Source organism: Cyclopterus lumpus, chromosome 9, assembly GCF_009769545.1.
Source record: "Cyclopterus lumpus isolate fCycLum1 chromosome 9, fCycLum1.pri, whole genome shotgun sequence".
In the NCBI taxonomy this organism is placed as follows: Eukaryota; Metazoa; Chordata; class Actinopteri; order Perciformes; family Cyclopteridae; genus Cyclopterus; species Cyclopterus lumpus.
Genome location: NC_046974.1, coordinates 17,295,184 through 17,310,969, shown reverse-complemented (window position 1 = coordinate 17,310,969; position 15,786 = coordinate 17,295,184). Strand labels below are relative to the sequence as shown.

Sequence of the window (15,786 nt, the reverse complement as noted above, 5' to 3'; positions counted from 1 at the left end):
AGATGTATAGATAGTAGGATACTAATAGAAGTATTCTTTAATTACAGTTGTATTTGTTGTATTATCTTGATCATTTACATTCATCATTTACCCTGCGGTAATCCTATACAGTATATTGGTAAACTTTATAGGCCTACCGTAACTGAAAAATAAAGCCTCTACCTCACAAGCGAATGCATACTTGCACACGTTGTGTATTCTTAGCACACTGATGGAAATGTAGTAACGTGTTAAGTCATAAAGGGGAAGGACTTCATGGGATCTCGTTAATCAGACCGTGTTTCACTGGGGACAACATTAAACGTAACACACAACATTGGCTCTGCTTTTGCTCTGACACATGGCTCCCTTGAAATGCTGACGCATTTTGGTTTGCATTGTGTATCTTGATACACGTCCAAATAAACGAGTTATATTGAATGCGGTTAAAGCACTAGGACATTCATTCGCGTGTGTAATACAGCCGCATGTCCCGCCCAGAACTTGAAGCCGAGTCCATCAGGAACCAGGCTGAGACCCATCCCGCGAGGAGGGCTGCACTAACGGCGTCAGAGATGTACACGGGAAACATTACAAGGTAGGCAGATTTAACTTGGCCTTGCATTTAATGAGTACTTAATTATTAACTCGAAGAAGCATCGAAGAGGAACTACTAATGTATTGCTTATGGTGTGTTGATTTCTCCATTCTGTTACGGCCTTGATGGTGATTATGTGCAATGTTCACTGTCAGAATTCTTCGAACATACCAACTTTCATTGTAAAGAAACATGTAGACTGGGGAGGAAGATAGAGATTGCAAGTTGCAGGAGCTCTAAACCAGTCTGTTTCTGGCCAAAAATAATCCTGGTATTTCTCTTTCTTCCCCCTCTCTCTCTCCGTTACACCAACTCTGACTCTTTTTTAAAATATTTTCTGTTTTTCAGTGTATAACCGATTGGGATTTAAAGGTCAGCATCTTAACTCTGACAGATATATTATTTGGACAAACACAAAACCTGTGTATCGTTAGTTTCATATGAATTGTATTGCAAGTGAATTAAATCCAACAGTTTTTTGCCAATAATCATGTCCTCAGAACTATTTTAATAATAATAATAATTATAAACTATATTCTTATTTCATACCAGGACACCTGCTGTAAGAAATGATCGACATGTCTTCTGAGGAGGAGACTTCTGAGAATTCCTCTTCTTCCTTCACTCTCCCTCCCTCTTCTTCCTTCACTCTCCCTCCCTCTTCCTCTGCCTCCTCCTCCTCCTCCTCCTCCTCACCTCCCCCTGCCTCCCACTTCATCGGGAAGATAGAGGACATTGTCAAGGCCAGGCGTGTGACCAAGATGGTGAATGGATACAGAGATATACTGGTTCTGTACCACCAGGGGCAGCTTCATGCAATGGACCCACGCTGCTACCGTAAGCTCTGGTTATGTGTTGGTGTTGATAAATGCAGGAAGCTACAATTGTACAGCATTTCCTCACTTTTAATTGTTTTCCTGTTGAAACATTTAGAAAGATGAGGACATTTATTGTCATATTATATTTATAGTGTGGAATTTACTCTCCGCAATGGCTCATTACACTGAGGCCTATAGTGAAACTTGTTTTTCCACTGACAGATTCAGGTGGTGCATTACAATATGGAGACATTGAGGTAAGGTATATACATTCTCTTTATTTTGCAGTAAAATAGCCATTTAATGTTATAATATTTGTTGTCAGTTTGTTGCAATGCCTTTGTTCAAGCTTTCATGTGTATGTATATATATATATATATATATATATATATATATATATATATATATATATATATATATATATATATATATATATATATATATAAAACGCATAAGACTTCCTCTATAGCTGCAACAGTCTTATCTCTCTAATCACCTTCATGCTGTTCCAACATCAGGAGTTTAATGGACGGCTGTGTATCGTGTGTCCGTGGCACAAGTACAAGATCACACTTGCAGAAGGGGAAGGGCTTTACCAAGCTGTGGAAGATCCTTCAGCCAAACCCCTGATAACACACTGGCGCTCCAAGGGTGTCAAACAGAGGATTCACAAGGTCACTGAGGTCAACGGGAATGTATACGTAACACTGAACGACTCTCGTGAGGCCATCGAGTCAGACGTTTACCAGACTGAGAGATATCGTACTGACTTACTCGAGCCCCAGCCCAAACCCATGGCCAAGAAATAACAAGACATTCAAGGATTGTTTTAGAGGTAATTGATTACTTAAAACTGAAATGCTTCAAGGACAATGTAAGACGTTTTCTTGTATTTCATTGGAAAGCATTTCAAACCTTTAAATCTGTTTGTCACAATAATTATTATCAAACAACTGTTACTAAGTGTGTGAGCCAATAAGCTACAGTATGACGGAGATAAATATCTGAAAATAATGTATAATGTAGTAAGAGGAATATAGGACAGTCAATGACACACAGTTGCAGGCTGTGTGTCCTTTTAGTGCTTCAATTGGACAACCTTAGAGTTTTGTGATGTTCACTGTTCAGTACTGTGCTCCTGCTCTGATGGACACCAGAAAACGGCATTACTGAAGACATTGAACAAATATGATTTAGAAATGTCTATTTGCTGCAGGAAATTACTACTAGTTTATTCTAACTGGTTTTGCAGTTCTTTGACACTGAAGTTGGTTTACTACCAAATTGTATTTATTAAATGGTACAACTATTTTTGAAATTTTTGGTAGACAAAAAGGATGATTATTTTGATGTCCCATTGTCACGGTAAATTATATAAGACTTGTTATTATAATGTAATTTGTCATATACACAAGTTCTCCTAAACACAACTTAACACAAGTCTAAAATGATAGAGAATTACTTTGCTTTACAACCAAAACTACCCAACAGGACAAATTAGTACAAATGAGCTCCAACTTGACCAACTAAAGCAGTTAATTCTTCTTCCACATCATTGTTTTATCAACTACAATCAAATGATTAATATTAAAATCATAGTGGTTGTTTGTCTACATAACAAATACTTCACATTTCATACTTAAAGTACATTTCGCTGATAATACTTCTTTGTACTTACCTCAGATTGTTTTTTACTTGTAGTCGAGTATTCTTATATTGATCCTACTATTCCTTACATAAGATATCTAAATACTTATTGTGATCAGTTCTAATCAGGTGGAAAAAAACACGTTTGTACCGTGTAGGTGAATTTACACCAAACAGACGCTAGATGGCAGCCGTGCACCATGTGATACCAATATGAAAGGCAGAAGAAGAGCAACATAGCAGTAGCAGGCTAACGTGGCTTCATCTTCACAAGTGTCAGTTTTACTGACATATACACATATGTATTTATATACATATAGAGATTATCCAGACCTTGAAACGCTCAATATTTTCGGATGGTGTTTAAATGTCCAAATCCAAGATGGATGCTAACAAGATGAAGCTTCGTTAGAACAACAGTTATCACTTGTTGGTCTCTTGTTTTAAGTAACATGCAGCCGTGATGGCATCAGGTACGTCTAGCTTTAGTCCGATTGATGCAGATAATGAGGTTATTTCACAGTTGTGTAACGTTAGAGTTGTAGCTAAGAGCTGGTTAGCTTTTGTCATTGTGTTGCATCATGTTAACTCGTTTCCAACATTTCCCCAGAGGAAGAAATCAATCTGCTGGTCATCGTTGTGGATGTGAATCCGATATGGTGGGGGCAGCAGGCTCAGCGCGCGACGGAGGTAGGACGATGAAGTGTTGTTGTGGATGGTTTTCAGATTGTGGGTTTTTAAACGTGGCTGCGGCTAAACAACTCCGTCCTGTCGTCTCCGCCCAGCTCACCTTGTCCAAGTGTCTGGATGCAGTCATGGTGTTGGGCAACTCCCACATGGCCATGTCCAGGACGAACAAGCTGTCTGTCATCGCCAGCCACTTTGAAGACAGGTAACCTGCTGCAGCCGCTTCCTTTGGGGAAAACGTATTGCTTTTACTGGAGGGAGGGGTGTATTGTAGGATTTACTCCACTACATTTACTTGACAGCTACAGTTTGTGATTTCTTTTTTTACACAAAAACAGATGAAGAGCTCATAAATGAAACTACTGTAGTTTGTGTTCAGCTCGCAAACAAAAACAGTGGCAAGTCACAGTTGAGACATCTCCGGTTGTTAGCAACACCAACAAAGAGGTCATCGTTAAACTTCTCAGATGGTTTGATATCAATAATATTTGTATTTCACCAAAAATTCAGGCCAAAGTCCAAAAAATGAACACATAGTTGTGCAACAGAAAAGCCTTTTCTTAGTTCCTATCCCAATACTCGTCTCACAGCCTCAGATTGATGTTGTGACTCTTTTGAGGTGTGCTCGACCACTAGGTCTATACTCCCCAAGAGTATTTAAAAAGCTTAAAACTAGCTCCACTGGATTGGCTACAACAGTTGGCTACTGCTTACAAATGAATGAACAACAATCAAAGACTGATATATATATATATATATATATATATATATATATATATATATATATATATATATATATGTATATGTGTGTGTATCTGCAGAAGCAGTACTTTTATTTATAATGAAGTATTTCTACATTGTTGTATTGGTACTTTTACTTACTACGGTAAGAGTACTTCTTCCGTTAAGGCTTAAAGGACTGACTGTCTTAAATGTAATGCTTTGCTCCCGTCACTGCTTATATGCCCATCTATCTAACTTGATTTGTTTCAGTCACTTCCTGTATCCCGGTAAGAGCTGGAGAATGGGGGACAGCTGTGGGGATGATGCATCCTCCAGTGGGGATGGAAAATATGAACTTCTAGCAGTTGCCAATAACCTTATTGCTGAAGAGATCAGGAAGGTTATGTCAAAAAGTAAGTCTTTTTCTGTTTGTGTAAAATGTACATGAAGTATACACAGTACAGTATATTTAATAAGCACATGAGCTTTCATAGCATGCAAACAAGTTTGGTAGCTGTCTTTGCAGTTAATGTGTTGTATTTCTCGCTTTATTTTCAGATGTTTACTGACACTGTAGAAGAGTATGAGTGACTCTTTAAAATTGACAATGCATCTTATGTGATTACAGCTGAAGTGAGGGGAAATTCAACTGATACCTTGTTGGCTGGAACCCTTGCCAAAGCTCTCTGCTGTATCCTTTTACTAAAAAAACAACTATTTACAGTTTTATCATTGCTTGGACTTTTTTCAGATAAAAATAATCAAAGCGACAAATACAGGAATACATTCACATGAACTATTTACTGCACAGAAGTGTACATGTTGAAGATTAAGTAGTGTTTTATCTTAAAACTTTCCACTCTGAATGTGTGCAATTTTCTTGTTTCCTCTGGAGGTGTTTTGAACATTCCTTAATCCTTTATTATTCAGATATTAACAGGGTCTCAAAAGAATTTGAAGGTAGTTCAATGTTTTATTAAGCTTAATGATGCTCTTCAATAGGTCCATTCAATCCTAATTAATGTTGCCTTTTCTTTTTTTAGTTGGACAGGAGATCAAATCAAGAATATTGGTGAGCTCTGAATGGCCTAATTTAATGAGTGCTTTTGTTGTATTGCATGACTTTGAACACAGACCCTTTTTATTTTATCGGTTAGGTTATAAAAGCAGCCGAGGACTGTGCCCGCCAGTACATGAACTTCATGAATGTCATTTTTGCTGCCCAAAAGCAGGTACAATCCCTGATCTTGCTTGTGTTTTCTGTCCCATTTACCTTTTGAGTAGCTTGTATATATTGTTATATAATTAATTTGTTTGGTATTTTAAAACAGAACATCCTGATTGATGCCTGTGTGTTGGACTCAGACTCGGGTCTCCTTCAGCAGGTATGTATGACCTTGTTAGGACATTTACATGTAATGTTACACAACCTGTCCCTAGGTTATATTTTTACCTTTTTATATGTTTGTTTTGTAGGCTTGTGATATAACTGGAGGATTGTACCTCAAGATTCCACAGAAAGTTGCCCTGGCACAATACCTGTTGGTGAGAGTGCAGTACAGATTTTCGCATTTCTGAGAGTATCTTTCAGCTCATCTTTCTGTAAAAGTAAATACAGCCTGCTGTGTGTTGATGATGGTGTTTTCTGGCCAGTGGGTGTTCCTGCCTGACTCTGAGCAGCGCTCCCAGCTGGTGCTGCCACCGCCTGCACACGTGGACTACAGAGCGGCATGTTTCTGCCACCGTAACCTCATTGAGATTGGTTATGTGTGCTCAGTTTGTCTGTCAAGTAAGCTCATTTTCCAGTTAAAAGAAACACGTACATAACCTCAGTCTTTATTACTGGTAAAAGCTGCAGCTACAGTATGTTTTTGTGATGATGCTTTGTCCCGTCTTCTCTTTAAGTATTCTGCAACTTCAGCCCCATCTGCACAACGTGCGAGTGAGTCTTTGAAATAATATATATTTTTTATATATATATATAAATATAATATGTATATGGCAGAAATCTTTAATAGAAAACCTCTTTCTTCTTACACTGTTTACATACTTTACATCTGAAATTATACAATTTGATTTAATCTTCACTTTGTCTGTATTAAGATGATCTAAAATATTTTTCTTTTTAGGACTGCCTTCAAAATCCAACTCCCACAGATGGTCAAGCCCAAAAAGAAGAAACTCAAGCAACCTACATGATTTCTCTTAAGATTACACTAATGTAGTGGATTTAGTTAGTTTACTTTTTTTGATGAGCAGATTATACCACTGAGTATATGTTTGTAACAAACTTCAATGACATCCTGGAAATGCCTTTTGAGGTAGTTGTTGACCGTCTTTACACAAAGAGGCTAATTGCTTTTGTCAAATATTTCTTCTATATAGAAACAAGCTGTTTTCCGGAGTTTGGTCAATAGGTATACATGCAGATATATAACGTATGCAACATGCACTCAAACATTTAGTTGGGTTAGCATCTTCTCATGTTCATATTGATAGAAACAATTAGCACACATTTCTGATGTTTAGAAAAGATAATTCGCTCAGCCTAATGTAAATGGAGTTATTGCTTTTTATGGCATTTTTGTGTAATTTTTATATAATTAAAATAAAACATGTTCTTAGAAATGTTTGTCACACATCTGTTTTGCCTTTGTCATTATAGTGTGGACCTTTCAACATACATAGCTGTGCAGATTCAATCTTTTTAGTCTTTTAACTGAATCAATTGTGTTAAGGTGGAAACATTTTACTTACTGAGTTCAGTGAATTGTGTTCAGCTTCCAAACAGGTGGAGAAGCTGTATTAAGCCAATAATACGTTTTCAAGTTCACTCAAAACTAAATAACATCTGTAAGTTTAAGTATATACATTAAATTGGTAATGATCCATCATCTTACCAAGAGTTGCTCTTGTTCTGCCATAACATATATAATGGGTCATGCTATCCAAGAGTTGAAAATAAGCCTTTATTGATGAAAGTGAAAGATTTTTCAAAGTCTCCAGTCTGTTCTTTACATTAGATCACTGAAATATATTGTAACACCCCAGAGTTTTGTAATTGGTATCCCACATTATGTACCTCTGGTGGAAATCTCGTGCCAAAATAGCCACTTGCACACTAGATAAAGAAGAATGAAACGGGCTAACTCTTAATGCCAACATTTAATTGTTAGAATATGCAAGATTTGATTCAGAGTAGTTTAATGGAGTTAATTGTTCAGCTATTATTCAATAAATTCACCGTGGCCTCTTCAATATATAGACACTTTATTTTCATCTATACCATTTTGAAGACTGCCCTTGTATAAAGAAAATACTACCAGTTGGATAAGATATTGAGAAATTAAACAGGTGGAAATGTCTCCACCGTGTACAAAGCGCGTACCCTTCAGGTAACGTAAGGCGAGGAAGAGGTTCACAATTTAAATTCTGCATAATGTCCTGTTGATCATCGATGGATTGGAACAATGTTGCATCTGAAGAAGAAAACAAGGACAGACTCGTGATTAATGTGACCCACTTAACACCTGCTAATAATGCATCTGATGTTGTGTACTTATCAAAATCACTGACGTTTGTCAAAGGAAAAATATATGCCCCGCAACTGAACTTTTAACTAATGAATATGTGTCAATAGATATACATGGCGTGGGTAGTGTCTGTAGCACTCACCCCAGCAGACCTCTGCCTGACCATCGCTGTGGAGTCAGGCTCATCTGAGCTTTCTGGCCATCCCGGATGACTGTGACACGTAATGGTTTCTGTAAAAGGACAGATGACATTGCAGTTTATGCGACAGATATTAAATGTGTGTTACGAAATCTAACCTATAGTTGGGCATGAAAAACCATGGATATAAAAGCTGAATTACCAGAATATTTCTTCAAATTCTAACAAAAGAAAAGCCCAAAAGGTGTGAATGATGGCAGGAACTTACACCTTCACTGTGTTGAACCACAGAAGCAATATTCTGGAGGTTCTGGAAGTTGTCAGTGTTCACAGAACCAAACTCAATGACTTCATCACCAACCCTGAGACCCTTTTGAAAGAAAAAAAACAATGTACTATTATCTCTGGAACAAAAACAAGTATGTTTCAATTAGGTCTCAGATACAAAAGCTTAATTCACACATCACTCACAGCTCCACAGGCGGGCGAGCCTTGTGTCACAGCATCCACCCGTGCAAAGGGAGGGGGCAGAGTGACCTGCTGCTCCATCGGCTCCCCCCGGGCTCCAGTCTCATCCGTTTCCCGCTTGGCCTTCTCCCGAGCATGCAGCTTGTGTAGAGCTTCTTCTATCTCCTCCATGATGGCCTTGTGATCGTTCTGCAGGCCTGAAATTATCAAAGCAATACCTTGAAAATAATAATGATAACTTGGAGCAGACTGTCTTAACTTGATATGTTGACTAACTATATTTGATACAATAAGTATAAGATGGCATCATCTTAAAAAGTGATATCCGTATCCGTAGATGAAGAAATTATCTGAAAATCGTACATTATTTTCGTTAAAACTCCTACATGTTGGTGTCACATATGGTTTTGGTTCTGGTTTCATCACCATGGGGTCATCCCTCTACTGCTCCTATTGTCTACTATAACTAAACACCATCCAAAACAACTTACATGAAATACTGTTCCTTGCTGTCCTGATCTGGTAAACATTAACATCTGCTCGGGGGAAGCCCTCTGCGTCCACCAGGACACCTTCCACTCCGACACCTTGCTGTAAACAAGAAGTGACGTGACCCATACAGAAATACAGATGCTATTCATGTCGGTTAATGCCTGCTCCCTTGGGTGAGCTTTGAACTGCGTGTTTGTCTCACTAACTTACGTCTTCCAAAACATCGTAATAAGCCTTTATCTGTTCTTCAATTTCATCTTTCTGTTGCACCAGGTTTTTTACATCATCCATTGTCATTTCGGACTTTCCAGCACTGCTTTCCTCTGTCATCTTCATGGTTGCAGCTACATCCGGGATCTAACCTGCGACGTCACTACGGGCTTCTTCCTCCTCGTCTTCTTTGTGGAAGGTTTACGTGAGTGAACGCACTTTACTGCCCCCAGCTGGTGGATGAGAAAATAGATTACATTAAATCTAGATTCCCCCCCCCCCTCCAAACTGCATGTCCTGTAGCCACCTAATAATTTGTAATAATTGACTAGCTATGAGGCAGATGGTAGGTTACAGAAGATTGTCTGATAGGTACACCGATCATACTTTAGCAGTGGAAGAGCATTTTCTATTTTCATATTTAAGTTCTTCCTTTAAATATTCTGATGGTTTGCGTGATATGATCAACAATACCAAACATAAACTCTGTTCTACCCCCACAGCAAAGCACCGTTCAAATAATAAAATAAATATAGATGTATACTCAATATTTATTATTCAAGAACACAAACTCAGTCAAGGATTTCTTTCACAGAGTATTTTTTGCTGTTTGCATACAAGCAAATAACAAAACATTTACTGTAGACCAAAGTGTTTTCTCAAACATTCAATAATTAAAAAACCCACAAAAACCCATTAAATCAATTTGAATATAATATTGGATACAATAACTGATCATAAAATACAAGCATATAATTTCTTCATAAACTTTTTAACAGTTGTAAACAACGAATATCTTCAGTACACTAACGCAGATGACAATATGTGTTTCAAACTGTTTTGCACCAGCTAATTCTTCTTCAAGGCAGCATGTTGGGAGCGGCTCGGCAACGCGGTTCAACTCAATACAGACGGTGGTCGACAACGGCCATCACATTTTTTTCCCTGTAGCATATTTTTCATTTCACAGCAGTCTACATAGAGGCACATTGCTATACAGTATTAGAAAAAAGTGATTAGAAAAGCACTCTAAGTGTTACGTGATATCCCCAAGTGCGGTGTATCTACCTGAGTGCTTAAATATCTGTATCTGTTATTATATATGGGAATGTAATTTTAATGGCCTTCATCCTCAAACAGGATACAAGTGCAAATCTTTATCAAAGTAATTAAAAATAAGCTGTGAGCTCTGTGATCACGAATGCAAAAAGTTTTCCTTCAAGGAGGTTTTCCTTCATGTTCAACTGGCTTACGAATCCCGGCTTCATGCGGCTGGAATATGTGCAAGTGTGAGATTGGAATATACATCTGTGTTTGTTTTAAAGCCTACACAAATTAGTGCTGATGATTTTATTTTTAAAAAGGTCCAGTACCAGATCAAGCGTTTGTGTTAATATAGCTAACAGTCTGTATCTTGTGTGCCTGCATGTGGATCCGTAAGCACCAGGACAGACTCATCCGCGTCGTCCTCTTGTGGTGAAGCATCATGAGATGACGAGACCTGCGACAGATCGCCCTGAGCTGCCATCTCCTTCTGTACCAGAGCAAACTGGGCTGTGGCCTCATCCAGTTGTGAATGAACAGCTGCGACCCAAGTTTGTAGCTGCACGTTGAGCGCATCCATCCCCTGGTCCAGCTTCTCCTGTCTGCCTTGTAGCTCTTCGAACAGATGCTGTGTGTCACTGGCAACCTGCTGCCTCTTTCCTTCAGAGGGAGCACGCTGACGCAGCATGTAGCCCTCAAACTCCGCTGGACTGAGGTTGAGTGCTGGTCCATCCAGCTTCTCGATGAAGGCCACTGCACAAGACTAAAAGAGGACTCGAGCATGAGTGATCAACTGACCCCGTCACACAGCGACCTGTGGTGGAAGAGCAGCTTTGCAATAAACTTACCAAATTTGTGAAATAGTAGCCGCTCTCTCCTGCCATCAGACTGTGAGGGAGACCAAAACGAATCACATATTGCATGTTGGAGTGGAGGCGAGGTGGATTGGCCTTCAGCACCACATAAACCAAAGCGGACAGGAAGTCATCGGCATTGGCGGGCTCACTGTTCGAGGTGGAGAGCGCCTCAAAGACATGCTGACTGCATTTGGACACGCAAGCAAGTTTGTCCTGAGGCGCTCGTTTGGCATCCATTTCAATTATAGCTGTTTAAAAAAATAAAATAAAATAAAAAACACAGGAGGGAAGAGCAAAACCTTAAAGACCAACTTCTTTTCATAATAGTTACAGCATATGGAAAACTCTTCCATGAGCTAAAAGGAACAGTTTAACATTTTGGGAAACTTTCTGGCAGTGAGTTAGATGAAAAGAGCAATACTGTCTGTCCATAAAATATTAGTCAAAAAGGGAAGAAAATCCCCTCTCAAGCTCACTCATTAACACGTTGCATTTGTTTAATTCATAGAAAAACAGTGTAAAATGGCCATAGCATCTTTTTACAGTGAACTATGAATGCTGATATTTAACGATGAGACTTGAGTTAAAATTGCTCTCAGAGTTAGAAAGCAAATAAGCATTTTAAACGATTGCTTTCAGTCCTGAAGTCGTGAATCACCTGTTATAGCAGACAGAAAGGGGTCGCCGGAGACCGCCGTCTTCTTATCAGGGAAAGGCACGCTCAGCATCTGCGGAGTGATCCAGTTCAAAGATCTGCAAAGTGAAGACATCGGTGTTTAACAGGGCTTTGAATTCAAGGTGTTGATCGAATACAGCTCACAACGGAATACTTGTATCTACACTTGTATTTAAGGATTACCGTATCCTCCTCTGGAGAGCGAGGTCCTTCTGTTCATCGTCACAGCTGTCATGGCAGAAAACCCATTTGTGTAACCGTGTCATTATCAACTTCTCTACATGCTCCATTATCTGAGTGACCTGAGCCTCAGGAAAACCTGAAAATACAATGAAATGTATAGTCATTAAAATGCTCATTCTTTCAGGTTAACCAGTCCAAGAGTTGTTGACCTGATCTGTACTTACTGCTGAAATATTCAGCAAAAGACTGGAAGAAATCCTGCACAAGATCGGACTGCTTCGGTACCGGCAGATCCTATAAAGAAGATGATCCGCTTTGATCAGAACGGCTCGGACGCATCAGAGTTAATAAGAAGTTATGAGAAGCTCAGTGTCACATCTTTCAACAGATCATTACATGGTACGCCTCCATTGTGTTGAGGAAAGCTGTACATCGGGACTGCAGGCGCTGAGAGGAAGGGCTCTTTAGTATCTTTAGGAAACCAGTGAAGTCCCCGGGCTCGAGGCTTTGATAAGGTTTCAACACATTTGCATGCCTTTCAGAGGACTCTAGAGGGACAAAAGGAGGATGTTATTCCAGATAAATAAGTAAACATGTTTAAAAAAACAGAACCACATTACTCAGAATGGCTTTATTTGTTGAAACTCTGCTGGCCAAGTCACTGAATTTGGTAAAATAGTAAATCAATGGGGCACGCAGGAGGAGACGGGTTCGTCCATTGAGGTCAGTTGTGAACCCGTTGGGATAAAGACACTACCCGAACATGTACACACGGGGCCCTCTTGGAACAAAACGCAATGAAGGAAACCACACCTGCACTTTGTTGAACGTTGTTGTCATTACACGACTGCACCTAGAAATCATTTATTGAGGAGGTTTGACTGGATGGCACAGAACAACCCTGAATCAAAGTACACAAAGCAAGCAGAACCACCTTGAGGTTTGGGAGGCGATGGGCTGCCCCAGAAGAGTCTCCTCATGGTGTTGATTCGACGACCTTTCTCTGTGCTTTTCTTCTCCTCAAATTTGGAGAAGGTGAGAGGAGTTCCATCATTGCTCGGCCTACAATGAACAAGACATTATGCATTAAAATCTGAACCCGGGTTATGCACTTAGCATGAAGCCGATAGTTAGACGACAGTCATGTTAGCGGAGAGTTATTTTTAACAAAGCGCATCTGTAAAATGAGTATCCAGAGCAATGCCCGCAAATGTCTATTCAGGTAATCATCAATGGTGGAACTATACAGTTTGTGATGGTCTTGAGATGCGACTCCATCTACACACCTTCCCCATCATGCTGATAACATGCAGCTGACACAAACCACCAGGATGTAAACGCTCCCGTGAGCCTGAATGACAGGGTGTGTTTACCTCGCGTCTTGCCTCGAGGCTGCAGCCGGCCGTGCCTTCTCCCTCCAGCACTTGGAGCAGAAGCCCTGCCACGCAGGGTTTCCATAATAGCCACAGGAGTTCTTGCAGAGCAGCTCCTTTCGGGAAACTCTGATTCCTCTTTGCTTGTCTGTCCACATCGTAGAGTTCTTCCATATACTATTATCACCTAATGGACAGAACATTAATATTTCAAGCAATAAAAAAAAACACATTTTCAACCCAAAAGCTCAGTTTGTCCTGTGACTGCAAGGACCGAATAGTCACAGGTTTAGTGATCCCTGAGGCTGGTGGTGCTAACCTCCTGCATCTTGACTAGGCCCTGTTCAAGCATCATGCATTCAACTGGGACACACACGGCTGTGATTACAGAGATTAACGCCCACGAGCACTACTGCCCAATGCTTAGAACTTTATGATTTATAAATGCGTTTCCAAGAAGCGGGTGGAAATTGTTATTTTGCTGAAACTGATTTTATTTGAGATGTCAGATTCTGCGTCAATAAAAACCAAAGCAGAAACAAGAACGTGGGTAGATTGAGATGTAAAAGACCAATTCGTGTCTTATCTGGTGAATTTAAAAAGAGCGTTTCACTCACACTTTCAGGGACAAAAAGGTGGATTTAACTGGTGCAGACCCGTTAACCAGTTTAAGGAATTGTCCGAGAATTTATCTCCGTTTTTTCTAAATACTTTCCCCACAATATCTAATGCTCAGCTACAGTTTATGAGAGTTAACGAACAGTTAAAGAGCTCGTCGGTGGATGACTGTCAGCTGATAAGACGCCTCCCTAATGTGAGCTAACGTCGAGTGGCTAAAGCGGATAACTATTTCATTAAACTATCTCGGTTAGATTAATAAACTAATTCACCTGATGGTCACGTTTCCACGAGCATAAGGTCAGTTATTGAAATGCCTCCTCACCTGTCAGCTGTTGAAATCATGACGTGAGCCGCTTCCTTGTCGGAGAGTTGGTTTCCTCTTCACCAACTCATCCTAACTTGTTTCGTACAATGAGATCAATAATCCCGCAGACGTCGGTCAGTTCGTTAGAGGATTAGTTCGTATGAACCGGTAGTTAGAGAGCGAAAACTCCGGTTGGACGAACTAAAAACGAAGACAGAAAACCAGCTGCTTTCAAACCTGTGCAACCGGAAAGTGTTGTGGAAACAAAGTGTAAAGTTGGAAGTCGTGATCAACAGAACATCGACCTTTCAAAGCAAATCGCATTGCATGTGTATTGATTCCCCGCGTTAACACGCAACAAGCACGTGTCAGAGACGTCTTCATAACAAAGCCCACGATTCAGCACGTTTTGAAAACCGATTTATATATTTAATACATTTTCATTATTGAATGTCTTTACCGGAAGTGTGTCTGCTTTCACGCTCGTGGAGGATGGTCGTCACGAGAGCGTTTAATGTTAAGCTTTTTTGAACGACTGGGATTTTCTGCCCTCTAGTGGTCACAACGCGTAACCACATCATAGTCAGTGACGTCTTATTTATTAATTCTTTATTTCCTGTTTACGTTATAAATTACGTTATACTATTGAGAAGTTAACTTAAAGTACCATGCCTCCGTAGTCGGTCACAATGACCTCTGCCTCGCGGTGTAAATATGAAGGTTTCATGTCCTGACGGTATTTATAATAACACGTGTACTGCCCCCTGTTTTACAGTAGTCAGGCCAGCGTTAATAAAACACAACATGACATCCGGTAGATACTTTCAAAATACAGGAACCAAAATGAAACAATCACGAACGAATACAAATGATAACGATCAAGTCAATTGTTCTGCGGTACTTTGCTATCAAACGGCGGTTTTGTTGTTTTTACTGAATATTGGTTATTTTGAAATGTCAAATTATTAGAGAGGTTCTTTCGGAAGTTTTGTTCTTTGTTTTTGTATTTCATTGTATAGCTCATTTAAGCCCAAACAGACCACATGTATAGTATTTATGTTGTATACATGATTTGAGATGATTTTTTTTCTATGACCGTCCTACTGTTCTTTTGTGTTCTTCCATTCCTTCTGTCTCTGATCTTCTGTTACAATAACCTCAGCTTGTTTTTCTACCATCAAAGTAACCTCTCAACTAGGTCCGTCTTCACCTAAAGTCTCTGAAAAAACATATGCCTTAAAGATGGCCTCTCATTCACTTATTGAAATGTCTGTCTTTGACTCAATATAATTAAATATTGTCTAAATTACAAAATGAATATCGGCCTGGCAGATATATCCGTCTCGCCATCAACTACGGCGAGTTAAAACCTAGTTTAATGTTTTTAGTAAATCAGAGTGTTTCTACCGCCCTCCAGTGGTCATACCGGTGAAC

The 15,786-nt window shown here is 39.5% G+C and overlaps 4 protein-coding genes across 6 annotated transcripts; 2 read left to right on the top strand and 2 right to left on the bottom strand.

The window, feature by feature from the left end:
- Positions 1-305: 305 nt before the first annotated feature.
- LOC117736729 (Rieske domain-containing protein) lies at positions 306-2,713 on the top strand. Of its 2 annotated transcripts, XM_034542248.1 has the most exons (5): positions 306-577; positions 926-949; positions 1,130-1,414; positions 1,618-1,652; positions 1,914-2,713. In XM_034542248.1, the coding sequence occupies exons 3-5, from the start codon at positions 1,147-1,149 to the stop codon at positions 2,202-2,204; spliced, it is 594 nt and encodes a 197-aa protein (XP_034398139.1). In that variant the 5' UTR covers positions 306-577; positions 926-949; positions 1,130-1,146; the 3' UTR covers positions 2,205-2,713. The 2 variants fall into 2 exon arrangements, with proteins under 2 accessions (XP_034398139.1, XP_034398138.1); XM_034542247.1 differs by lacking the exon at positions 926-949.
- Positions 2,714-3,237: 524 nt separating this feature from the next.
- gtf2h3 (general transcription factor IIH, polypeptide 3) lies at positions 3,238-7,093 on the top strand. The gene is made up of 13 exons (XM_034542246.1): positions 3,238-3,515; positions 3,653-3,732; positions 3,828-3,934; positions 4,723-4,865; positions 5,081-5,143; positions 5,383-5,412; positions 5,496-5,524; positions 5,610-5,684; positions 5,784-5,837; positions 5,929-5,997; positions 6,106-6,241; positions 6,358-6,394; positions 6,582-7,093. The coding sequence occupies exons 1-13, from the start codon at positions 3,506-3,508 to the stop codon at positions 6,649-6,651; spliced, it is 903 nt and encodes a 300-aa protein (XP_034398137.1). The 5' UTR covers positions 3,238-3,505; the 3' UTR covers positions 6,652-7,093.
- Positions 7,094-7,598: 505 nt separating this feature from the next.
- On the bottom strand, positions 7,599-9,469 carry psmd9 (proteasome 26S subunit, non-ATPase 9). Its single transcript, XM_034541628.1, has 6 exons — positions 9,295-9,469; positions 9,084-9,183; positions 8,596-8,789; positions 8,393-8,494; positions 8,128-8,216; positions 7,599-7,931 (listed from the first exon to the last, which is right to left on the bottom strand). The coding sequence occupies exons 1-6, from the start codon at positions 9,418-9,420 to the stop codon at positions 7,904-7,906; spliced, it is 639 nt and encodes a 212-aa protein (XP_034397519.1). The 5' UTR covers positions 9,421-9,469; the 3' UTR covers positions 7,599-7,903.
- Positions 9,470-9,827: 358 nt separating this feature from the next.
- Positions 9,828-15,118, bottom strand: LOC117736293 (rab5 GDP/GTP exchange factor-like). 2 transcript variants are annotated; one of them, XM_034541520.1, is made up of 10 exons: positions 15,020-15,118; positions 14,371-14,589; positions 13,428-13,614; positions 12,989-13,116; positions 12,451-12,602; positions 12,279-12,348; positions 12,055-12,190; positions 11,854-11,948; positions 11,187-11,443; positions 9,828-11,101 (listed from the first exon to the last, which is right to left on the bottom strand). In XM_034541520.1, the coding sequence occupies exons 3-10, from the start codon at positions 13,583-13,585 to the stop codon at positions 10,694-10,696; spliced, it is 1,404 nt and encodes a 467-aa protein (XP_034397411.1). In that variant the 5' UTR covers positions 13,586-13,614; positions 14,371-14,589; positions 15,020-15,118; the 3' UTR covers positions 9,828-10,693. The 2 variants fall into 2 exon arrangements, with proteins under 2 accessions (XP_034397411.1, XP_034397410.1); XM_034541519.1 differs by lacking the exon at positions 15,020-15,118 and adding an exon at positions 14,813-14,952.
- Positions 15,119-15,786: the final 668 nt, after the last annotated feature.

Excerpts from the sequence above, each read along its gene's own strand:
- LOC117736729 (XM_034542247.1), top strand. The coding sequence starts at position 1,147 with ATGATCGACATGTCTTCTGAGGAGGAGACTTCTGAGAATTCCTCTTCT. Across the intron at positions 1,415-1,617 it reads AATGGACCCACGCTGCTACC|ATTCAGGTGGTGCATTACAA; the intron begins GTAAGCTCTGGT and ends TTCCACTGACAG. Across the intron at positions 1,653-1,913 it reads TACAATATGGAGACATTGAG|GAGTTTAATGGACGGCTGTG; the intron begins GTAAGGTATATA and ends TTCCAACATCAG.
- gtf2h3 (XM_034542246.1), top strand. Across the intron at positions 3,935-4,722 it reads GCCAGCCACTTTGAAGACAG|TCACTTCCTGTATCCCGGTA; the intron begins GTAACCTGCTGC and ends GATTTGTTTCAG. Across the intron at positions 5,838-5,928 it reads ACTCGGGTCTCCTTCAGCAG|GCTTGTGATATAACTGGAGG; the intron begins GTATGTATGACC and ends TTTGTTTTGTAG.
- psmd9 (XM_034541628.1), bottom strand. The coding sequence starts at position 9,420 with ATGAAGATGACAGAGGAAAGCAGTGCTGGAAAGTCCGAAATGACAATG. Across the intron at positions 8,495-8,595 it reads GCTCGCCCGCCTGTGGAGCT|GGTCTCAGGGTTGGTGATGA; the intron begins GTGAGTGATGTG and ends TTCTTTCAAAAG. Across the intron at positions 7,932-8,127 it reads TCAGGCAGAGGTCTGCTGGG|ATGCAACATTGTTCCAATCC; the intron begins GTGAGTGCTACA and ends TTTCTTCTTCAG.
- LOC117736293 (XM_034541520.1), bottom strand. The coding sequence starts at position 13,585 with ATGTGGACAGACAAGCAAAGAGGAATCAGAGTTTCCCGAAAGGAGCTG. Across the intron at positions 12,603-12,988 it reads ATCGCCTCCCAAACCTCAAG|AGTCCTCTGAAAGGCATGCA; the intron begins GTGGTTCTGCTT and ends TTGTCCCTCTAG. Across the intron at positions 12,349-12,450 it reads ACACAATGGAGGCGTACCAT|GATCTGCCGGTACCGAAGCA; the intron begins GTAATGATCTGT and ends TCTTCTTTATAG.